This window comes from Mastacembelus armatus, chromosome 7, assembly GCF_900324485.2.
Source record: "Mastacembelus armatus chromosome 7, fMasArm1.2, whole genome shotgun sequence".
Lineage (NCBI taxonomy): Eukaryota > Metazoa > Chordata > Actinopteri > Synbranchiformes > Mastacembelidae > Mastacembelus > Mastacembelus armatus.
Window position 1 is genome coordinate 6,314,146 of NC_046639.1, and position 25,420 is coordinate 6,339,565.

General features: G+C 40.7%; 1 protein-coding gene across 7 annotated transcripts in view; it reads right to left on the reverse strand.

Moving 5' to 3' along the window:
- Positions 1–25,420, reverse strand: part of scube3 (signal peptide, CUB domain, EGF-like 3) — a 64,905-nt gene that overhangs the window by 2,952 nt on the left and 36,533 nt on the right. For 2 of the 7 annotated variants that reach the window (XR_003297290.1, XM_026333111.1), the window contains exons 5-22: positions 24,638–24,784; positions 23,011–23,127; positions 18,553–18,603; positions 14,179–14,295; positions 12,416–12,538; positions 8,585–8,701; positions 4,027–4,149; positions 3,765–3,881; positions 3,548–3,643; positions 3,298–3,414; positions 2,797–2,958; positions 2,482–2,688; positions 1,959–2,120; positions 1,685–1,852; positions 1,429–1,590; positions 1,147–1,344; positions 865–1,017; positions 153–232 (exon numbers count right to left, since the gene is read on the reverse strand). Coding sequence is in view for 6 of the 7 variants with exons in the window: in XM_026333111.1 (XP_026188896.1) it covers positions 153–232; positions 865–1,017; positions 1,147–1,344; positions 1,429–1,590; positions 1,685–1,852; positions 1,959–2,120; positions 2,482–2,688; positions 2,797–2,958; positions 3,298–3,414; positions 3,548–3,643; positions 3,765–3,881; positions 4,027–4,149; positions 8,585–8,701; positions 12,416–12,538; positions 14,179–14,295; positions 18,553–18,603; positions 23,011–23,127; positions 24,638–24,784 (2,417 nt within the window). In the remaining variant the exon portion in view is untranslated. The remainder of the gene's footprint in view (positions 1–152; positions 233–864; positions 1,018–1,146; positions 1,345–1,428; positions 1,591–1,684; positions 1,853–1,958; positions 2,121–2,481; positions 2,689–2,796; positions 2,959–3,297; positions 3,415–3,547; positions 3,644–3,764; positions 3,882–4,026; positions 4,150–8,584; positions 8,702–12,415; positions 12,539–14,178; positions 14,296–18,552; positions 18,604–23,010; positions 23,128–24,637; positions 24,785–25,420) is intronic. The other 5 variants (XM_026333114.1, XM_026333113.1, XM_026333112.1 and 2 more) reach the window with 5 other exon arrangements.

Below are 25,420 nucleotides of genomic sequence, written 5' to 3' on the forward strand. Positions count from 1 at the left end.
ACAATATGTTTGTTAGCAACAGCCTTAATTATCCTAACAACACCTTTAATATACAGCTTATTACTTCACTGGATCACCTCTGCCAGGTGGTCTTTCCTGTACCAGCGATAAATGAGACAGTAATAAATGAACAAAAAGGTAAAGCAGCTAACCTTGAGGATTTCTTGATGGTTTTCTGAGGCGTAGAGTCTTCCATCTCGCACTATGTCCTCCACAAGCTGCTCATAGTCTTCTAAATTTGTAAAAACAACACAATACTTATTGGTCACCCAATGAAATGCTGAAAACACATCATGCATAGTAAAACAGGCTTAAATGGTACAGTACTATGACACACAGGCAGGCACAAAAATAAATCTATTGACTGGGAAACTCCCTTTGACTCACCTAAAGGGACATTTAATGTAAAGGTCTGCACTTTCAACATTAAAGTATCAGTTCATCCAAATTACATTACACGATTATTATCTTTATTGGCCCAGGTGAAGTGTGTAGATTAATTAGCAAAAAATAAATACTACATATACTACATATACTACAGTTGTGGTATATGTAGTAGACCTTTACATTTACATTTACATTCATTAACTAAAAACATCCACCATAAGCTACAGTACTTGTCATAGCTAGTAAAGATACAGTGGGAAAAGCCCTGAGAGTGTTGAACTGACAAAGTATACCTTTTATTGCTTATGATTTTAACTTTTCACTTGCAAGAGGAGGAGTATGTTATTTTGTCTTTCAAAAGTTACAGTACACACTCTCACTTTAAGTCAGAGAGGCTCTTAGTTTGAAAACTAGAATTTTAAAAACAAGATTTGATGGTTAAAACCAGCAGACGTGGTAAATGAGCACGTTACACACCATCATAAGTGACGTATGGGATCTGAAAGCCCCTGGCACTGTTGGCCTCATTTGACTTGAAGTTAATCCAGAGACGTCTGGAGCGAGCTGTGAAGGCGATGGGCCGCTCATATGTCTGACACGTCTCATAGGTGGTGATGGATGTAGCTGACCCTTGCAGCGGGGACAGAGAAGACAATGTTAACAATCTGGTTTTCAGAACTTGCACTTTGTATGGTGCAATTACAGAAACACATAAACAATAACATCCTTCAAGCCAAAAAAGGAAATAGAGGAACTCACAGTTCTTCCTCATAACCAAAACATCTCCACATTCATCCTCTGAGGGCAGGAAAATCTCTGGCACCACAATTAGGATTTTGCGCTTGCTGGGCGGGTTGATGTTCCAAATACACTCCACATTAGCAGGATAATTACCAGGATAGTTAGGTGACTCAATGTAGCCCATGAACTCACCCATCTCTCCACCGCATTGCCTGTCTAGACGTACACAAACAAAACAAGTCAGATTCCAGCTTGAATTTAGGACAATTGAAAACACCAAACAGTAATTTTCACACTCACTCTTGCACTGAGAGACACTTGTGGCACCATCAAAATCAGTGGTGGTGTTCCCAGGGCAGGAAATACAGTAGTTCTGTCTAAACTCTGTCTGATAGGTCCCCACTGGGCAGCGAATACACCGATGAACTGTTGTGTTGTAGTAATGACCTGGAGAGCACTGAACTACAGGGTAAAGGTAAAAACACATTAGTGGACAAAATTTTACAGATTAATAAGATACATTTTCTTTTAGTTCAAAAAAGAGCAAAAAGCAGACCTTTGACTTCACAGTCATGGAAGGAACTGGCACCTTCCCGCTTGGTGCTCAGTCCTCCCCCACAGGGGAAGCACAGGGTCCGTCCCAAATCTGGTTGGTAGGTTCCTTGAGGACACAACTGGCAAGGCTTGAACCCATCACTGGAGAAGGATCCCGTTGGACACTGGCCTGGATGTGAATTGTACAATGCATACAGTAGATTTACAGACATCAGCCCTTCACTTGATTAGAAATACATGTTTACCATTGTCTCTGTGACTTTAAAGTAGCCTACCCGCACAGGAGGAGATGTTTCGTGCCCCAACAGGCCCGTGACCATCACTGCCGGGGCAAAGGTCGCAGGCCAGCTGCCCCTCCTTCTCCTGGAAAGTGCCAGGGGGACACGGGACACATCTCTCTTGCTCACCATGGTAGTAAGACCCCGGCAAGCATCTGACTGAGAGAATATCCACAATGGCTCTGGTCAAAGATGACACATTTCACTTTAACCAGTTAAAAAAACATAAATGCAAAACCTCAAACTCTGTTTTTGATATCCAGTTTACCAGGTGATGCACTTGCTGCAGTCACAGGTGGCCTAGGAAACTGACATATGTAGAAGTGTACCTAATAAAGTGGATACTGAATGTATACTTCGCCTCACAAAACAGACATGTTTTGTACTGAATATTATTATGATATGTGCCTAAGAATAAGGCCTTAGATAAAGTTAGACTGTGAACCTGCTGTTATTTCAGCTCATGTATAATGTATTTTAACCACATAGTAAACCTGCTGGTCCTGCTCTCCAGTCTTACCACATCGGCCACTGTCCCTCTCTGACCCTGGACCACAGTTCTCCTGAACGGGGGCAGCCTGGGGAAGTTTTTGAGCAACCTCATATTCCAAACCAGCAACCCGGATCAGGAAGCGCTCCTGGTTGATGGACTTCTTCAGGGACTTGACATATGTCTTGACCTGCTTCTCCATGCGCTGTCTGAGGCAGCTGAGATTGCAACTGCCTGCTTACACATAAATAAATAAGAGACAATTATGGCATTCAGTGTTGAAATCTCTTGGCTTTACAGTGAAATGATATTTGACAAAGTTTTGTTCTAAAAGACAGCACTGACCTGTAGTGTCTCCAGGTTTGACCTCAGCTTCCAGCTCCAGTGTGATGCGTGTTACCTCTTTGTTAGAGGGGTTACGAGCTCGTCGGCCTTTAGTTTTCTTGGAGGAGTCACATTTTAGGTTGACAAACGTTACTAGGCAGTTGCTGCAGGGTTGCCCCCCACCTGTAGGTATAAATATCACAGTATTTGTGAGAGAGTATGATATATTAGTAAATCACAATTACAGGCTAATACTAATTAATGTTGACTAATGTTTGAGAGTTGAGGTCTGTAATTTGTTGGCACAAAAGTTGGCAGACAAATCATTAGTGGTTTTACTTTGGATGCTCTTATTGTTTAAATCTTTAAGTCATTTGTTGATTATTTTCTTACTTGACTAGTCATTTTTCCTAAATGATAAAATGACAGATGCCCACCGAACTGAAATGCCTGCTTTGTCCATTACCAGTCTAAAAGCACAGCAGCATATGTAGACAGCAGCACACACAGATTGAGACTGACCTGGTCCTAGTGTCCGTCCCCTGTCCTCCGTCCGGCCAGTCAGTTTAGGGTGCAGGTGACATTTGGCGTTTTTAATCTTGAAAGAAGCCGTGTGCTTCACTGGAGGGGCCAAAGTCTCTACAGACAAACACAACATCAGTGTGTAGGAACTCACTAAAACATCACACTGCTCTCACAGGAAACAGTCATTGCAGCTATGGTGGACAGATTGTGCGGCTGTGAGAATATAAGAATCTGGAGGACAGCGAACCTATGCAGCTCTGACTACTGCTGGAGTTGAACCTGGCAGGAGACTTCCCTCTGAGGATGGGAATACCACAACTGACAGAGTAGCTGTTGTCAGACTCTGCAAAAGGCAACATACAAACAAAATAAGCTCATAAAATGTGAATAATTATAAATATAACAAATAAATGTTTGATTTTCTTTAGTGTTTAAAGATTGTACTTTTACAAGGACGGTCCTACCTGCCAGATAGTGAGCCTTAGAAGCACAGGTCAGAGAGCAGCTCTCTTTCTTTCCCGTTTTGCTACAGGTCAGTGTGGCCTTGGGTGCTACCAGTCCAGGAGGACATTTCACCAGCTCTGTGAGAAAATAAAAGCCATACTGAATCACATACTGTTCATAAAGAAAGCTGACAGAGAAATCAATCACCGGGCAGCAGTAAGAGACTGATATGCTTTAAGTGTGTTAGTGGATTAACCACAGGGGGGCAGTGCTGCTACATACCAACACAGTCCTTCTTGTTCCAGTGCAGCTTGTACCCTGGTGGGCAGGTACACTCGTAGCTTCCCAGAGTGTTTATGCAGCCATATTTACAGCCCCCACGATTTATACTGCATTCATCAATATCTGTCAATAGATGTTTTAACACAGAGATTTAGTGGACGTGCATTGAGTAGAACTAAAAGGACTGAACACACACACTGACTTCAAACATTAAAAAAAAAAAAAAACACAAGGGACAAAAGACTTTTCAATGACAAAGATGACATCAGAAGCACTGAGAAACAAAGTGATCAGTCCCAAAATATCTGGAGTCAATTTTGCTGAATAAAATGAAAGAGAAACAGGATCATTAAGAAACAGTACAGCTGTGAATGACGAGTTCCTGTGAGGTCAGTTCAATTCATCCTGTCAGAGAGTTGCATTTGGGGAAGATTTATGTGTTTGCGTGTAAACAGAAGTGATTCCTCCTTCTGATGTCGCCACATTCAATTTCATGGTCAAAACATTTCTGCTCTTCAGTGAGGAAGACTTGTGGTAAGCAGTAAATTATAATCACTTTTTCAAACGCATGCTGAGCTCAAGCCACTAAAAGCATCCGGGATCCAGATGTAGGCTGGCTACCATTGACGCCAGCCAGAAAATTTGTTTGGCCAGCAGAGCTGAGGGTGCAGGAGGCTGCGGACAAGTGGTGAACACACCGGCGAAAGAGGCAGAGATAATGGCAGTGATTGATGATCTGGCTCGCTGATATGAAATGCTCTTCCTTGTCTCATTCAATTATTCACCCTGAATAAAAACACTGCGTGCCACTGTGCTCCTAAAAGGAGATGATGACTTCATCAACAGTGCTGTGCTGATGTGTAGCCAGAGCTGCTTAGAAATGTTTTGAGAGATGTACTGCTTATCCTCTGCATCAAAGCCCTCAATTTAAAGAACAAAAAACTCTAATGAATATCTGATGTCTGCCAGCAACTGCTGTTTTGACTTCTTTGTTCCTCCCATATTTGTGAAATCTAACCAAATAGCTCTATTCTGACCTTTCTGCAGATCTCTTTAGTCTTTTTGTTGCATGCTCTTACAGAACATAGAGAAGTGCCAAGAAAGAAAAGGACAATCTGACATTTTGACTCAACAACTGCCTCGTGTTACAGAGAGGTATTTTGCAATGGGTTGGGGAGTTCACAGAAATGTCGTCATCTTTAAATTTTAATCAGTTTTATGTGCTTATTCATCAATGTCCACCATCATAATGTGAGTTTTAAGGGGACATTTTTCTTCTAGGCACAAGCTGGACTGCTTTTTTCTGCACTTTATAATTTCAATTAAGTGTAACAATGCTGGCTGGATCAAATGAGATTATTTCAAAAATACTTACAAAGTATTCAGTCGCAACGGCCCTGACTCTATTTTCTTACCAGATAAGCAAAAAAAAGAGTGGATTGTTTGGCTGCCTGAATGGGTGGATATACTCTCACTTGCAAGGAATTTTGACAGGCCTAGGCACAATGCTTGACAGCAGGTCACTGACCTAATTGGGTTTGTTTAGGGTGAGTCTATTTTAAACACTGAGCACAGTTTTCTGGATTGTTTAGCAGCTATATTTTGGCTGATAAAACACACAGGGAATAACATAACCTTGGTTATGGCCAAGACTGAGAAAAGTACAAGAGGGAGCGCCATAAATCCCTGGGGTTATCTAACAGTTCCGACAACACCGGTGAAAAGCAAGGGGAAATCATTCATCACCAGTTCTCTCAACAATGGCACAGACAGTCGTTTACGCCTGACCATCTTCTTCTCTCAGCAGCTCAGTGTGGCCTGATCACAGTCCATCATGTGAGTAAAAGCCTTACACATTTAATTCTGGTGCTTTTATTCCCTGAACAGAGAGATAATACAGCTGCCTATGTGTGTAAGGGATCCCAAGAACCCATTAGACCCACTTGAAATACAGTTTGTGTAATTCTAATCAAAGCAAAAGTTATACCTCCCGGTATAATAAAATGCAGCAGCATTACAAGCCGCATATATTTTGAGCATTATTGCTTCGCAAGTGGTAATGACTGCTGGGTAGCTTTAATACACTGCACAATACTCAAGACGTTCCTATTATTTTGACCACCTCTTGATGTAACACTATTTTTATGGCATTGTTACCTGATATATGAGGAGATAGACGGGTATTATTCAAATCAACTTCTCTAGTGGACTTCTTTCTCTTTGCATTGTGAGGGTGTAACTAACTGCACTGTGTTTGTGCAGACCCCATGATCCCACACTACAAATCACTGCTGTCCATAATCAACATTTTTGTTGCAACATTCCTGATCAGTAAGCCTGTGAAATTACAAACAAAAAATGCAGAACAAATCACTGCAAAGCTATGTATTTCAAATGCATGTCCTGTATCGCTCTCTGTCTCTTCCAGAACCACTGTGAGGTCCTGAGGCACTGGAGACAGCAGCAGATTCCAACTAGTGATACACACTCCATCAAAAGGCCACTGCAACACCCTGATGTGCTCTGGCGGGGCTCTTGCTGCCTGCCAGGCAGATCTGATGCACCCCCACACACACCACCTCCTGACACCAAAGACTCTTTCTGCTCTCTGTTCCACACCAGAGTACAGTAGATACCTGCTAATGTTTGATGGACATGGTCATACTCCACTTTGCAGGCTGTGTCTTTTCATGTTCTAGCCCATTACTTACAGCTCAAGTCGTCAACAACTTTATATTACTGCCAAGTGTAGCTTATGTTCTTAAGACTGATTTCCTGCCTTTCAGGCAACTACCTGTTGCAGTTCATTTCTGTCCATCTGAAAAATCAACTTGCTGGAACTTAAAAATGAGCTGACATCAGACCGATGAAGCTGCTCGGCCGAGTAGTGAAAAGACTCTGGATGATGGTAAATGTGAGCAAGACAGTGAATGTAGATGCATGCAAGAATTCTTCATTATTGATGTTTTTAAAGGATCCTGTGACATTCAGTTTTATAAATCAGCTGGGGAAAAGACAAAAACATATGGGCAGACTGAAAATGATGATGGTAATTTGATAATGGAATACATCTGAATAAAATGGTCTACAGGCAACTCTCAGGCCTCTGATGCTGGAATTCAAATAACAGCTTTTTTTTTGTTGTTTGTTTGTTTTTAAAAAGGGGGCCCTTAATATCCACTTTGATGGATTACCTGCTAAATATTTTCTTGAATAATCAGTTTATTGTTAAAAGTAAAATATTAGAAAGTGGGAAAAGCACCAGAGTCCAAGTTTACGTAGTGAAATTGCTACATTTGTCTGACCAGCAAAAAATAGACTTAAACAATTATTTGTGGTTGTGGTCTTCAGGAGATCCAAAATTCTTGCCACTCCTCTCTCCATCAAGGGTACGGAGGTGGTGGTAGTTATGGAATACAAAAACCTGGGAGTCCGCTTGGACAATAAATTACACCGGACTATTAACTCAATGGCACCTTAGAAAAAAGGCCAGAGCCAGCTCTACTTTCTACAGAGGGTCAGGCTCTTCAACATCTGCAGCACCATACACCATCCTTTTCCTCCATACAATCTCATAACTGTCTTTTTTTTTTTTTTTTCGTATTTTTGTTGGGATTATACTGGTGTGGCTCTTCCTATTCCTGTCAAGCAGAAAGCAGCTGTAACAAGACAACAAGCCATTTACCCACTGGGATTAATCTTGAATTGCTTTAAAATTGTACTCAGAAACAACCAGTTTATGACTAAGAGAAGCATCTCAGCTAAACCTCGACAGCATTTTTGGTTTGTTTGGAGGTGCCTGGAGAAATAATGAAAGAATTATTTACAATGGGGGTCAATAGGGCACCACCTAGAAGGTTAATATGGCAATGGAAATGTCACAACATTTACAGCTATTTGTGTGTGAACCAAATGAATGGACAAACTGACCTAACCATGACATAACAGGAAAAAACCGACAGGTACACCAAAGTTAGTACAATATTAATGGGGACAGAGATGTCACATTTCATAGTAATTCACAGAACGGTAGTGAAAATAAATAAGTCAAAGTCAAAAATGTCAACATGGTGGCACTAGATCAAAACTCATCTGAAAACTAATTACCTAAAACGATCGGGATTCATCCTCACAACTCTGAATGTCTGTACAAAATTTTACCGCAATCTATTCAAAGCTTGTTGAGATGCTGCAATCTGGACCTAATTACTGCCCATCACAAGATCCACATTGGTGGTGTGGCACATTCAGTTTCTAAACTGTTAAACTGAAAGTGTAAACAGTGCTTTTAAAATTTAATCAGCATTTATCCAAAGTATATAAAATGTTTTCAATTATTAGCTAAAACTCTCTGGTCCGTTCTTTTATATAAGCTGTCAGTATAACTTTAAATTCACATTAATAATCTGTTTCTAGTGTAGCTGTGTTTTTCCTGCCAAACATAAGAGCAGCTAATGGAAGGTTGGCGAAGCAGTGCGAGTGGGATGCAGTGAAGAGTGATGGACAGGAGATTTACATCAGGAGACAAGGCACAAGGGGAGCAGACGTGCTGGCTCACCTCCGCAGTGGGCCAGACCATAGAGGACATAACCTTTATGACAAAGGCACTGGAAACTGCCGGCAGAGTTGACACAAAAGTGGTCACAGGCACGGTCGAAGGAGCATTCGTCAATGTCTGTGGAGAGAGAAAGGCATACTGTTAGAAACAAAAAAGATCTTTTAATTTTCCAACGGAACTTTTCCATCCTCCTGTCATGGCATGTTTTCCTGTTTTCATCTTTTGTATTGTATTCATTGCAACAGGACAAATCACATGTCACAACAGCAACAAAAAAAGGCGAATTTTTGCAAAGAAGGCATCTTCTGTTTGGTGTTTGGTATAGTGGTTGATCTCCTGCAGTCAAGCAGTTTTCCATTGCGATGTGCTGAAATGGAATTTTTAAAAGTATTTTTGAAATGAAAAGTGGCTGCAGTGGGAGTAAAAAGAAAGCCTGCTCTTCACCTGATAATAGCAGCTGAAGGGCTGTTTTTCCTCCCCACATAAAACCTGTCAATCACTGTCCCTTTTCTCCTCTTAACCATACCACATCCCATAAGCTGACCTCTCAATCTTTTCTTCTAAGGTCATATGAATAAGTTGAAAAAGCCTAGTAAAAAAAAAACAATGATCATTGTAATATTTAGATGAAGATGTCACAATATGAATTCAAATTTTAAACACTGTTTTCAGTGTCTATTCTTTCTGACCCTCAGCCTCGTCACACCTGCAAATCCGTATTGCAACAGCTCTTTCCTTCTAGGCTGTAGCCTGTCTGTCTTATCTTCTTCAGCTTTTCTGCTCTCTTTCACGTGCATCCTGATAAGTTGCTTAAATGCCATGGGCTCAAAGACCATAAGGATTGATACATAGAGCTAAAGGAGATGGCTGACATTTGCTTTTATTATGAGTAAGGTTTCCTCTAATGTCAGCAATAATCTGTGTCAAGTCCAGGCAACACAGCCTGGGAGAAAATGATTATGAGCTACAACTTTGCTGGATGTCTAATTGTTTAATTTAAGAAAAGTTCCCAGGATTTTCCCAGAAATAATATGCTTTCATCTACTACATCTGAACCTCCTCTGCCCTGTGAGGCAGTGCCAGCCACCATCAAACAGTTGATGTAGGTATTTCACAGCAATTACAGTAGTTCGGTTAAATAATGGGTTACCTTGAAGAAGCCAAGACAGACTGTGTAAACATTGTTTGAATGTCTGCACAAATCTTGCATGCTTCTATACTACAGAACGAATGATCAGCACTTTCACAATAGGAATAATCCTTATACATAGTATAGCTGAACTCTGTCCAGACCAGTAACGACAGTCACTGAAGTTTATACTTGACAGGCGTGTTGCAGGCTGCAAGAGCACTAAGAAGATGAAAATGTACTCCGGTTAAAAGCTTATGGAGTGATCAGTTTACAAAAGAGGGTATATTTTTTAAGGAGAATCACAGTATGATGTTGAAAAGACTGAAAACCAGCAAAACATTAAACTGATGCACACAAGTCAACAGCATCTCAGATAGGTAAATAAAAAGTAATAATATTTCAGAACCTGATGGCCCTTGTGCACAGCTGAAAGGTCAACTGTCACCACAAACTAAAATAAAAAACATAACTTTTCCAAGAACGAACTCATAGAGTCCTTGATGTTTGTCCCCATTAGTGGCCCCAGGAGATACATAACAGCAATGGTAGATGAGAGCAGCATGGGCTGGCACATGCCGTACGAGACATTGCAAAAGCAACGGTTTTCAACATATTAAACATAAACTATCCGCAGCTAAGAATTTAAACCCCTCTGGGAATTAGGCGTGGTGACTGAGTTTACCCTCCAAAAATGCTGCAGTAAGTGACGCCAGAAGTCGATCTGAAACTTATCATTATATCGTTTTGTGTTGTGCCACACTACAGGGTAGATGTGTGAAGAAATCTAGGACTCCTACAACCCTTATTTACCAGTCAGCTAAGAAGAAGTATGTACTGGATTTAGGTCCAGGTCTGCATTCAGTTGATGTTTGTGCAAGGGACCATGGACAGTTCGAGAACAGGCACACTGCTACGTTGCACTGTCTGACAGCGAGACAGAAATCACAACTCCTACTTTCCATCAATTACTTCTTCCCTTTGTTCTCTCTCGCTTCATAACTTTAATCTCCACCCTCGCAAAATCAAATTCTAGGGAGGTAAATGAGGTTGACTGAAATAAAGAAAAGGTCCCTGTTGTTTATACAGAAGATAAGAGCTCTATCGCACTGTAGATGTTCCCACTGGAGAAAACATGAGGTCTGATAAACATCTCCCTGAGTGCCCGCATCAGGATTAGGAGTGAAAAAGAGACGAGAAGGCAACTTTAGAGGGTGTTGAGGGAGGAGGAATGCTGACAGGGGCTCAGCAGACATGCCCCAACGTGACATATAGGTCATGGTCCACTAACAGCAGGGAAACACCATGACTGTTTAAACCAAGATAAACCCAGAGTTCAGTTTACACATCTCAACACCTCAGAAAATGTCTATTTAAGTGTCACTGATGTCACAGAAAACCATGACACACCACCAGCATCTATAGACCAAACTACAGTACAATTGCTGTGGCTTTACTGCAGCCACATTAAACCTAAACTGCCAGCTCTGTACTTCTACAACTATGTGAATGTAAAATATGATATTCCCCTTTACTCAGAGATTTGCATACCATACCCAGGGGCAAAACACCAAGAATCACAGTGGTAGCTACACAAATCAGAAGAGAAATCATTAACTTTTAAAGTTTAACCTTTATGGAGAGGTATTCTGCTTTTATTTTTTCCCCAGTTCTCATTACACAGGTGAGAAAAATGAAAGGAATGAGAGCATAGGATAAGGAGCAGACAGGTGACTCACTAGTGTGGAGTGTGTGCGAACCTGGCAACACCTCACTCAACAGGAGGCGAGCTTTATCACAGCCCCACTCTCCAGACAAAACACACAGAACCAAACAAGGACGACACTGTTCCAAAGCTGCCCTTGTGCACCCAAACAGCACATGGCTAAGTTGGTTAAGGCATGGTACTGCAGAAAACAAGTGGAGATTTACATTCCAACATGTACAGACCACATTTTCTCAGTTATCTATGTTACTTTGGCAAAAATAAACTTTACATTGTTTGGCACCAAATAATGAGTGAATGGCATCCCACCATAAATAGATATGAAGTGACAAGAAAGTGGCTGCAAAGCCACATTCATTAACCACATATGATGTTTGTGTATTTTCATGTACTGTGTAGAAAGTGATGTGATTCAGTGCAGCAATTCCTAACCCATTGCATGACATTGATGTGTAACAGGCTGGATATTGATTGACCACATCAATAAAGAAAAGAGAATAAAAAAATAGCATGTCATCTGTTTTTCCACTCGGAGAGAGGCCGAGCTCGGCTCCACAGTTCCAGCCTGCCTGTCTTCTTTCACCAGATGTGTCTGTAGTGGCTTGACTCATCCAAGAACCAGAGGTTTTAGAGCTGGAGCTCTAATTCCTCACACCTGTGTTCGGCCATGGTGAATTCTTTATTTGTTCTGCAGCTAGTCCTCCCAGCTCGTGCTGAGCGATGGCTGCCACCAAATGTAACACACAAACAAGCGAGCGAGCCCTGGTTTGACTTCCCTGCAGGCTGGAGGGAGCTTATTTTTGTGTCACTAAGAGGACATTTTTAGTTAACCATTCCTACTAACTAATTAATTCATTCAAATCTATTCTCTACTTTTAGGAGCCTCTAAGTAACAGAAAGCATTCAGGCCATGCATTGAGATGGTGGTCCACAGGAGAAATCATTCCATTTAGGTGACAAATATTGGGCTACCTACCTTGACAAGTTCTCTCATTAGTCAGCAGCTTGTAGCCTTTCTTGCAGCTGCACTCAAAACTGCCCACCGTGTTTCGACAGACATGATCACACCCCCCATTGTTCAGGCGACACTCGTCAATGTCTGGGAAAGGAGAATCACAAAGAATCACAAAGAAAGGTGGACACACCAAATCATACAAAAAGCAAATGAAAACATGTATACGTTTTGGCCATTTGGGACAAACACCACATTTATATACCTAGAGCCCTTTTATTTTGATGTGGTGAACGTGAAAGCAAATTGGCAGCAGACAGAAAAATATTAAAGTTAAGGCAGTGTTGTGTTTTTGGTCACTTCTCTAATGTAAGTTCAATATTCAGTTTTTGTCTTCACACACTCCTAAGGGAAATATCCTAAGCTGCTAAATGCGCCATTATGTTCACCAGCTAATCGTCAACATTGACTTTAACCTTGCTGTCTGGTAGCATACACAGAATTTATAAGAGCTTTTTTAGCTCAGAACAGTTGGTTGTTGCAACCAAAAAACAGCGTTAGAGCAGCGAGCGTGAACCAAAGCAGTAAAGTTAAAGGCAGAAAAACCACAACAATCAGCTGAAACGCTGCATAAAGCTGCTGAGTCGAATGAGAATTGTTTGCAGAGTTTTCTCTAAGGGGAAACCTTCCCATATACAAGCGGTCATGTGATCCATTCTTAATATAAACAACTTTAATAAAAACTGTTAAATCTGCACAGCTAGGTGGTGATATGAGAACAAAAGGTAGTTAGGCTAACAGTGCAGAAATATCCAAAACAGGATGATTATATGTTTGGCTGTACTGGCAGAAACTGGAAATGAGGTTCAGGGATTTCCTTACTGGCCCTCAGAAGAGCTACAGGTTTGTGTGTGGCCGTAATGGGCTGGAGCCCTCACACAGTAAAACCTCATGGCACACAAACTCATAGCTCATCATTGTCCATCTCCCCATGATTACTCTGGTCTCCAGTTCTGTAGCTGATACCCAATCAATATATCATGTTCATCCCTGCATTTTAATGGTGCTGTGCCTTAGTAAGTCTCCAGCCGTTCTGATTAATTCTGAATCGTCATCACAAATGAAGCGTCCGTCTCGAGGGAATCTTCATCATCTGGTTGAAATAAATCACAATGGAATAAAATAATGCCTTCCTTGCTGCATCTTTGTCTCCGCTCTTTAGAAGTGTCTGGCCTGCAGCAAGCCCCTGCTTCTTGTGCCAGTGGTGCCTGGGTTTGTTTTCCCTCTTGTTTCTTCTCCAGCCAAACTAATACAAGCCAGTGTACTTCCATCAGACTTGTTAGTGTAACATTACAAGCTGTAGACAGCATGTTTCTACCCCTGCTTTTTCTGGAAACACAGATTGTCCTCATTCTCCTTCCTCTTTCTCCTAATATAATTCTCAATACAGTTGTAGTTGCTACAGTATGCAGGATGCCTGGGTTGACGATACCCTGCTGACATGTACAAGGACAAAATAGAACACTGAAAAGCAGAAGATAGTGGGAGATTGGTGCTTCCAGTAAGGATAGAGACACAGTACAGTCTATAAAGAGAAAATCCTCCTAGCAGGTTGGTGAAGGTGCTAATGGGAATGGTTGGACAAATAACTTAAAATAACTCTTGTGAGCTCCAGGTGGAGAAAGAAGCTCCAGAGTGCCTGGCAACGCAACTAGCGGGAGATTAATTTGGTGACAGCTGGGCAGAAGCAGGCTGAATGCTGCCTGGAACCATGGCTGATGCTTTACCTTTGCAGGTCTTGCGGTCGGGCTGCAGAGTGAAGCCTACAGGACAGCTGCAGCGGACTCCTGTCACTGAATCATGACACGTGCTGTCACAGCCGCCATTGTTCACCGCACAGGTCTCTGTGGGGAAACAAGCACTCACGGTTAGACAAACACCCAGAAACACGGACAGTAGATACTGTCTATACCTACACATTTCTCTCCATCAAAACAGATTATATGAATACTGGTGTAATAATAAAATTAGAAGACATTCTTTCTTAGTGTCAAAAAGGAGACAAAAATAAGAAGAACAGCAGCTTTCAGGTGTTCAGTGGTAAAGAGGAATGAAGATTAAAATAAAGTCTCACATGCAGCAGGTGAATGAGACATTCAGGAAACTGAAGGAGACAGGAATTAGGAAAAATTAAAACAGCCAAATATAAGGTTTTACATGTTTTCTCTATATGTTTCAATGTATGGAAGTATCTGCATGTTTGCTTCTCTTTGGTCAAGGTGAATTATGACCTCTAAAAGTCCACAGTAGTGTAGGACATCTGTCTCTTCTCCATCATAGCGCTCAGCTTTGACTTCTAAATAGATGGGCACAAAACCACCACTTTTTCCTGGTTTTGACAAAACCTTCCAGGCATTTTGGGGATAAAAAAGCAATTTCAGCTACCTGGCCCCTGTGTTGGCAAGAATGATTTGAAAAAAGGGAGGAAGTCAGTCAAGACAGGATAGCTGATGTCTTTTCTCTAGACAGTGACAAATTTCACTGAGACTTTCATTTAAAGCAACAGTCCAAGAGAAAATTGTTCTCACATCAGAGAGACCGATTTGTACCTTAATAGTTCTGGCAGTTTAATAGAAATCCTCACACAATTCAGAACAAAAAAAAAAAAAAAAACTTATCAAAACCCCTTTTTGTGACCGAAAAAATTGCTTTAACTTGCTGGAGGGTAACTGGTGATCCATATTTCTCTCTAACAGGTTGTAGGTTGCTGGCTAACAGAGCTTCCAAAAAGGAACCAACACAGCTGGCTTAGTTGAAGATTTCACACTGGCAAGGCGATGGCAGCTCACACATGTACCAGTAAAGAGGGAATGCAGCTGTACTAAGCTTTTTTTGTATAATTATAGAAAGAATCAGGATCCAGTGGGGAGACTTCTAATCCTCTTCACTTAAATCTGTAACTGCACCGCCTGTAGCAGCCATTTCTCTCCAATAAAAACTCAACTTCAGTGTAGACTGGAATTATGTATCAAAGGAAAACAGGTGCTCATGGTGACGTAATTTTATGTTTCATAGCTGTTTCACAAACAGCTCAAAACAGCTCAGTGATGCTGGTGCTAAAAGCTGAACATGTTGCATCACTTCAAGTAAATATTGGGGCAATTAAAATTAAGATGAAAAGAAAAGACAGTGACAGAAACGGTGCTTGACTTGAAAACAACATGGTAAACACTGCTATAAAGGGGAGATGACAAACAGCAATATTTGCTGCTAATCCCCCCGTTATGGCTCTACTGTATTTGCTCCCCTTACTCAGTACACTTTGCCTCTGTTTAATATACTGTATATTGTCATGATTAGCGAAACAGTTTCCATGGAGAATCTAAAATATTTCATATGTTTTCTTATCCTGTTGCTCCAGTAGTTTACAAAGGATATTTGTTTTTTGTCTATTGAAACCATCAAATGTTTTCAGCATAATATGATATCACAACAGTGCTTGTCACTGAGAACGCAACTGTTGAAAGAAATAACACAATTTTTGTCTTACTAACTTAAATTCAAACTTATAATACTTTAAGCATTATAAATGAAAAGATGTAGCACATTCAGGACGCCGAGACTGTTGGCAGACGAGGCGATAAAGCTGTGTCAGGGCATGCCTCCAAAATGCTTAGTCAGCCAGCCATCTCACCAAACTGTAATGATCGTGTGTTAAGAGAGCAAATAAATATTTCTGACATTATGGTTTCGTGAAGACAGGGGAGAGACACATGCTCTGGTATGTGTGTGGGTTTGTGTGCTTTGGATGCACACCAGCCACATCGACAATGCACCAGGTTAGGACCCGCAATTACAGTAACAGTGGGCAGACTTTTGTAAATATTCTCCAATATGATGTGTAGGGTGTCTGGTGTAACGCTGAGCCTACAGAGAGGCTCCGGCAGCGTACATAATCTTTTAACAGAAGCCACAGGATTTCAAGCTGCAGCACTTCTCGGCTTAGCATCAAAAGTGTTGACCAGCAACTTCAGTGCAACTTGTCATCAGCCATTTATGATGACCAAAGTACAGTATGTCAGGGGGTGTGTGGACGGACTTCACAGAAAGACACAAGGCAGAGTCACCCTGAGTGCAGATCATTTGGGAATAAATGGCATCAGTGAAAAACCATCTTTTTTTTTTTTTTTTTTAAAGAGAAAACACTGCTTTGTTGACCAAACAGCAAACATGCAGCTAGAATAAAGTTACTCAGAGGTTACAGGGGTTATGAGACAAAAACCTGACTAAAGCTCTGAGGTGAATGCTCTCTCAATAACGTAAAACCACACGGGAAGAAAATACGAGCGTGAATACTCTGCTCATGTACTACAGAGCTGCAGTTATGGAGGTAAGGTATGTGAACATGGCCAACCTGATATAGCTGAATACAAAATACTGTATGTCTCCTGCTTTGAATGTTTCTGTGTCTGAGATAAAACAGAAACTAGGACACAAGACTCTGAAATAGGTCAGACTGTGTACATTGTAGCATGTGGGGAACTCGTGTACATACAGTAGTAGCAACCAGTAACTTGAAACACCATTGTTTTTGTTTTACCTTGAACAGACTACTCCTCTGAGATCAAGCCTCCTTCCTCTGTTTCTTACATGGTTTAATTAAATTGTAAATCTCTTTGATGGATCAAGGTTTGATACGTTCTCACATACTTATGAGTTTATTTTGCCTGGCATCTTTACCATAGCTATTAAAACACAGCTCATCCTGAAAATTGGGCTGAATTGCATTACTGATATTATCAATGTACAAAATTTCAATATACCACCTCAACCCCCACATGGGCTCCATTGTTTATTTTACTGCAAATGTAGTGAAAGAAATTACTTTAGAAACAAAACAGTAGACTAGAATAAAATCAATTTATTCCCTAGAATTTTTAGTTTAGATTGCATGTGTATGACAGACACATTAAGATGGATTCAGTGTCTTATCTTGAATCATTGACACATTAATGGCTCCCTCACCAAAACTAATAGGCCGTGATAATGGAGTTTAGGAACACCAGGGCTGAGTGTTTGAAACAGTGCAAGCTTAATTTCGATCATTTGAGGCGTATCAAAACACAAATAAATCCAAAGTCTTTGGTCTGCCTCTTGAAAGCCATCACAGTTAAACTGATGGTATTACAGGTTTTTCACAAAGCCTACTTGTGGTTGTGTTTGTACATCCTTATTCAGTAAATCAATCAAACAAAATTAAATAAAAATACTAGTAATTTAATGTGAAAATATTTCATTAAAAATAAAAGTCCTGCATCCAAAATTCCATTAAATTAGAACTATCTCCAATATGTACTTTATCAAAAGTAAAACAACCTATGAGAGTAGTACACTGTATTTCTCTAGCTAACATTAAATTAGAAATACTGATGCAGTGTGGAAGCGGCAGTAACTGTGAACTAAGGTCATAAAATGATTAATGGGTACGGTTAAAACCTACAAATTATTAGACTTTTCCTTCTCATCTTAGATTTTATATTAAACATTGAATCAGTTGACTCCTTTGAATCTCAATCAATTATTCAAATAAATTAAAATGTCTCTGTTGGTGGAGGAGCTAAAAACTCAAACTTGACATTTCATAAAAAGAACAGAAGAAATTTGACCCCCCACTTATACACTGCCTTATTATAAGGGGTTAAAGGCCAAAAAGTGTGGGAACTACTGCCTTAATCATTACAAGTATAGAGAAGTATCAAATGGAAATACTCAAACATAAGTGTCTGAAAACTGTATTGAAAGGTAGTTGAGTAAATGGACCTAGTTACAGCACTTTCAAACTGACTGCAGGAAGGGGGATGATTTTGGTAAATAAAATATTGATATTTGACATACTGATAATAGACACTATATTGTATACATTGTTGGTTAGAAGCTCTTTGTTTGCAGCTGTGTTTTGAAAAGGTGTGGTTTGACACGGGCAGTGTTTGTTGTTGAGAGGGCATTCACAGAAGGAAGAGAAGGGTCTTGGGGGAAGAGGGGGCTCTGCTGGTGCCCCTGTTGGGAGGGGAACGGCCTGATCAGAGCCTGCTAGCTTAGCTTCCTCTACTCCCCACACCCGCAGACCCCCAGAGAGAGGAGTCAGAGGAACACATATTTACCATTGGGGAATGGCTGTGGGGCTGCCGGGGACTGGACACTCCTCTCCCCTGCTTGCATGCGCGCACACACACACACACACGCACACATTGTAAAAACACCACTTTAGTTCTCCGTACACTTCAACCATGCAGGAATTGTGTGTTCAGTAAAACCATGGGCATTTGACAAGAACTACTTTGATGTGATATATTGCTATTGCACCTCATTCGTAACCTTGATATCTTCCAGACTTCCAGTTGTTCTTTTCACTGAAGCAAACTCAGTGACAGTTAGTGGTTGCGCTCCTGGCCTCTTTTCGGAGAGATTTTGGGGGAAAAACGTTGATGTTGAAACACAAGCTATCACACCATTAAAAAGGGTAAATGTGCTTTCTACTTAAATGGGATAGGAGGACGACCTGAATAAATGGCCTTTGATCATACACAGTAGCAGGCTAATGGTTATAAATTTAAGCATGTTTTATTGAATAAGGACGAAAACCATGGTGTGTATATAGAAGTAAAGTTTTTTTCTTAAATTTAGCTTGACTTTCGATAAACAGCACCACTCGTCCCTGATCCCTGTAACATTTGAGCCAACTCTTAAATTAACCTGCTTTGTTGCTGCTGTTTGTTGAGGTCATCCTCTTATGTCTCAATAGTAAATGGCACAGGTATAATCCCATTATTGCATTAATGGTTGTGTTCCAACATCATTCTTTTCTCACAAGACTTAAAAGGGCCAAAAAAGAAATCATCTGTAGCGCACCGTTAACTCTTACAGATACTGGTTCAGTGAAATGAATAACTAGAAGCTAAGTCCATAACTCAGGCAAGATATCTTGGGGTTTGGAATAATGTGGATAGCATGGATGAAAAGAGCATCACTCCTCAATTAAATAAATTGTTAATGCACACAGGAGGTGATAATCACATTAGAGAATGACATTATTTTGCTGTAAAAGAAAAGCCAGCCTCTCACTGGTTACAACAGCAGTGATTATTTTCCATATCCAACAACAAACTGATGACGACAGGCCCTTGTCTAAAATGAAAAGGGTGACATTTCAAGGCAAAAGTGTTACCTCTCAGCATGCAGCCATGCAAATAAATATTCAGCAAAGTGCAGTTTTGTTGTTTATATGTAAGATGAGGCTTTTGCTGGTTAGTATAAATGCTGTGAGCCTTGACAGACACACAGCGAGCGGTGGTTAGTGCTGGGAGCTGAAAGACAGGGACAGCCAGATTCATGTCTGCACTTTATGGTGTCTTTTATGGTCAGATCATTTCAGAATTAATGCTGCTAGGCTGTTATGTCAAGTCTCTAAACACTCAGTGGCTGAGCCATGAAGTTTATGTGATTTCAGAAAACAATGTTTTTGTTTTTACCTACTGTATAATTTATGTCAAATTATGACTTTTAATTTTCTTTAATTTAATTCAACAAGTCAACTTTGCCAAAGAAATCACTTTTGCATGGTCCACTGAGTCTATATATACTGTAGCTTCGTAGTTGAGGTTATAGATTGGGCTTTTAAGTACACAAAATCTGAAGGTTCTTAAAACTGAAGTATATCTGCACAATTTTAATATTATTTTTTTTTTAAAAAAACATCTCAAAATAAAAGGACTTTCAACTCCTGCAATTACAGCACATACTCTCTGAATTGATCATTCTGACAACCCACAGGGCCAGAACTCTTTGGAGGAGCTAGATGAAAACATACTGTAGATGCTTCACTTTGACAGTAGCAGGGCAACACCACAAAGCATGCACACTTCACATCAACTGCCAAAGTTCAACCAACAAGTCCCAACCCCAACATGCAGCATCCAGAAGCAGTAAGTCACAGCAGTGAGAAGACAGAGCACTGTGAGATAATTCAGAATACGCCAGCGTGAATGCACAGACCACCCAAAATGAGAGCGGTGTGTTTATGTTACATGTTTACATGCATGTGATGCATGCATACTGGATATGTACTGATTGTTTCTGTGGTTGTTTGCATAGCTTTCTGTTTGTATTGTATTATGAAATGCAGCATGTGTGTATGTATGTGTGTGTATGTGTCCAACTCTTCAGATGATTGAACACCTGAGCATGTCTGCATCTGCCTGCTATTTGTGAATGTTTATGATGTGCTGGTGCTAATGGCGTGAACGCTTCCACATGATGGTTTCCCCTTTCTGATATCTGAACTTATATGCACAAATAAACATTATTTTGGTAGGACGGCTTCAGTCAAAAATCTGACTTGAAAAGTTTGAGCACGAAATTGTATTTGCATGTATGAGACAGAACAGTCCATGTGTACCATCCATACAAGCCATCCTGACACTAAAATTCCCATCTACAGTTTGCACAGTATCAACAGAGGTGCGATAGGAATGATAACGAACCACCACTTCCAAGCAGAGCCGCATATGGTGTATTATTACAAAATGCATGACCAAGCCTGGGTGAGGAGAGACACCACAAAATAAATGAAAATGCAGCCGGATGCATATGAAACACCCAACAAGATGGATTAAACAGTGAAGCTACAGCATACTGAAAGAACCCAGCAGGCTAACAACAAAGCCACTGATAAGGCAGAAGCTCTTTTGTAATCAGGTGCCATGTTCCTTTTTGATGAGGTAAGCAGAGGTTTAATGAATCATAAATGTGTCCAAATCAATAGTGAGGGTAAACAAGTGTGTATTTTCACTTTGTGGGGTTGCTATGGATACCCTCAACACTATACATCATTTATTATTTCTGAATGCGGTAGCTGAGAGGTAATTATCATCATGCTACATGCAGGCAAAAATACCAGGAAACTATGTTTATCTTGTTTAGACATTTAAGACTATTTGAAACTTAATCCAGGATTAGAATATGCTTTTTCAATTGTAAGAGAAAGAGATTGTTTTGAGCTTTAAAATACAAAAACAACAAAGAAAAAAGAAATTTCTTTTTTTAAAGCAGAGGTACCCATTGCATTTTCTAATATGTGATATCCATAACATAATACATTTTTGCCAGTTTGATACAGTTATTGGTTTAAAACCTGGCATACCGGCTTCAAATCCTCCATGTATGTCTATCCAGCTTTTAAACAGCAGTGATGCCCTACTCATGGGTTACTGATGTTCTTCACTCATTCTCCTGTCAGTGGTTCATTTGTCAGATTGTTTGTTTTATTGAGCGTTTATTAAGTAACACAGTGTCTGGGAGACAGAGCGCCCCTGTGTTGACTGCAGTCCAGCCCCCCCAACTACCTCTGTAACTCCAGACTCTGTGGGGGGAACCCAGAGATTTTAACTGGCTGACTGCTTCCTAATCTGGCACACCCCTGCCTTGGGAGTAAGACAACCGAAGACATATAATTTGGTTGCGGCAAACCTTGTGGCATATGCCTGGCCTAGCAGGATACAGCAATAATGACAGGTTGGCTGACCAGACCTTGACATAGGTCTGGCTTTCATCAGAGCTGCAGTAATAAAAGGGGATCCAGAAACACTAAGCTAATCAGCCACTACCCAAACCGAAGTCTCTCAGTTATCAGCCACTGAAAGCCAACAACCACCTCACCAGTCTGCTCCGCAGCTGTCACTTCTAATTAATTTACCGTGTTTGTCTTTCTGCCATTAAAAACATGCCTTATCCAAATCAGTGAAACTTCCATGACGAGCCCAGGTTACTTACACTGAAAAGTGCTGGCTACATCGCTTTAAATTACTATAGAAACCATTGACAATATGATTAAATGGGCAGCTAAAATAAAGGCCTGTCTACAATAATGGTCAATTTTAATCTTATACTTGATCAACTTCACTGGTAATGTGCCATGATTGTCGATGTAATGTCTGTGCTATTCTGCATGGCTAAACTTAATTCATTCATATTTATTGAGACCTGCTTTGACTCTTCCATACATGCATCTGATGTAAAAAAAAACACTGCCTGAGGGTTAAAAATGCCTGAGTATCTGAAAGACTTTTTACTCCAGTCAACTGTGGCAAACACTGATAAATGCCAGTGGAAGGTTAGGTCAGGTGTGCGAGTTAATCCCCAGCGGGAAACAGTGGAGGAACTGACCCGGGGGCTAAGAGAAGGTGTGGTCTGACTTGCATGGCTGAGACACAGGGAGGAATAGGGAGAGCTGTTGCACATTGTTCAGTGAGAGGAGCAGGAGCAAGAGGAGCCAAAGCAGATGCAACGGCTGAGAAGTTACTGGAGCAGCAGCAGAGGGGAAAGCACATTGGGTGGTAGCCTTTTGTCCTTGCATGTCACAGATCAAGAGAAAAGGCTCAGGCATACAGCTACTGTAAGAAGGCCTGTATTCAAATTACATCACTGGGAAGCTCATTTCAAATGTTAATTAAATTTTCTGTCAGAAATTGGGCACTGAGTTTATCATTTGAGGTTCCACATTTTCTAATTCAAAAGCAATTATTTCTTGCCTTTGGTAGTAGTATCAAGCTGAGATTACTCACCTACACAGGTCTTTCCATCGCTGTGTAGGACAAACTTCATGTGGCACGAACACTTGGGGCCATGGTCGGTCTCCTCACAGATGTGCTGGCAGCCCCCATTACCATAGTTGCATGTCACTATCAAAGGACACACAGTTAACATAAACTGTACATGCAGGATAATAAACACCCTTTTTGAAGTATTTATTGGGCATTTTATGCCTTTTATTTGAATGTGGGCAGGAAATGAGGGGAGACAGGATATAACTTGCAAGGACCACAGGTGAAACCTCAGGATAATTCATATTATCTGGGCTGTAGACTCTGTGGTGTAAATACTGCAGACTCAATTCAGACTGCACTCAGACCCCTTTTGGAGGACTTTATTGATGGATGCATGCATGTAACACCATCTTTGGCGGTGTTTCTCAAATGACTGGATTAACAACTCTCATCATCTGAACAATATGAAAAACTGCAAAATTATTGTTTAGACTCTAAAACTGTAAGAAGGCTGCAAACAAATGGGACCTCTAGACCTCTAGTTTAACATTGCAGCTGCTTAATAAAGCTGTGTAAGCTGGGCTTAGAGTAAGTTCAAAATCTGTGTTCCATAATGTGAAGAAGGGCATAGTTTGATTTACATATTCGCCACCTCCAGTGGCAAATCCATGTTAATTACATTAATCACTGATACGGCATTATTCATTCATTAGTGCCCTTACCAAATAGCTTTATCCAAAAATTACACTGGAGTTATGGAGGAACTGAGAGGTCATATTAACTCTCAAACAGCAGATGAGTTGGCCTTGAGCAAGAGGCTGAACCGTAAGCCACTCTGGATAAGTGTGTCACCCTGAGACAATTTTCATTTTAATGCATTTCATTAATTCTGCAAGAGGGACAAAAACTTTAGGTGAACAATTCTATTGGAATTGCTACATTGTTTTTAAATGCACAGCATGTTGGATACATATAAATGATGGCAAAAGAATGAGTTCTGGACTAAGTCAATGTGTCTTATGTGTACTGTATGTCTTTGGAAATCTTTAAGTGCAAAAACATCTATGCAGGTGAAGGGAGCATTAACCTTGGCACTTTTAACACACCTGTGATGACAGAGTGAAAAAGAGCACAAGTGATCCGAGCCTTCCACCACCATTCTGTTTGCAACCGACCATCCCAGAGCCTTTTGCCCTTTTCCTGGGCTGTCACAGAAAAACTATAGAATAACACTTCTCCAATCCTTATCCAAACACAGACAAATCCCCCGTCAGCCCTGGCCCCAGCTCTGACAGGATGATCTCCGTTGCACAGCAACAGGAAGTGTGCGTTGTCCATCAGTGCAGTCCCCTTCAAGTAACCTCCACACTTACCCTTGTTGTGTAAATGATCACTCTTTATTTAATAAACATGTTTTCTTTACGAGGACTCTTCATTACATTAGTCACTGCTTGGTAACGTAACATAAATTTCAATGCCTACTTCAGATCTGCTGGAAGGCATCTGTGGAATGAGTTCAATTATCAATCATCGGCAGGTTTCCAACCCCAATCACCTTTTCATATGGCGCCTATAAATTCTCCTCCTGTGTGTGTTTGTGTGTCTCTCACAGAGGGAAACTGTGCTTGAGGTTGAGACGACTTACGTTTACAGTCTTTCATATTACGGGTGAGTTGGAATCCAGGGCGACATTCACAGGAGATACCACCCTTCTGGGTTTCCCTACAGATGTGTGCACAGCCATGATTCTTGTCCATGCAGGTGGGTCCCTCCTTTGCGCCTTCTGCTTGTACTGTCAAGGAAACAGGAGAGAGAGTTTATCTCTTAACTGCCACACAGATTACACACTTTTTTTAAGCCCAAGACCTTTCAGTAAACTAAGTGTTTGGTTTTGAATTCGATATCACAGACCTGGCAAGAGGAGTAAAAATGTTCAAATGCTTGTCACGCATTCTAAACCTCAGTCACATATTGTGCCTATTGCTGGTGACTGACATGCCCAGTAACCCCTTTACAAAGATTCAAGCACTTGTTGGAACATGCTCATTTCAGGCTATATAAAAAAGAGGCTCCCTACAGAAAGGATAAAACTCTCAGCAGGCGCTGATCCAACAGACCTGTAATTTTAATTGAGGCAATCCCCTATAAAGTAACGAAAGGAGGAACACAATGAAAAAAAATTAACTGCTTGGTTAAAACTTCCCTGCAGAAACTGAGTTCAAAAGAACTACACTAAAATAAGGATGTGTGTGTATTATTCCCTGTGTGTAGGCTATGTTTAGCCTACTAAACATGGCACACAAATGATGCACACTGTGGATGATGTATAAATTCTTGGTGAAACGTGCAACAGACTTCCAACAAAAGTTCAGACCCTTATGTCATCATTTATAATATGCATATGCATTCTGCCATGCAATATAAATGG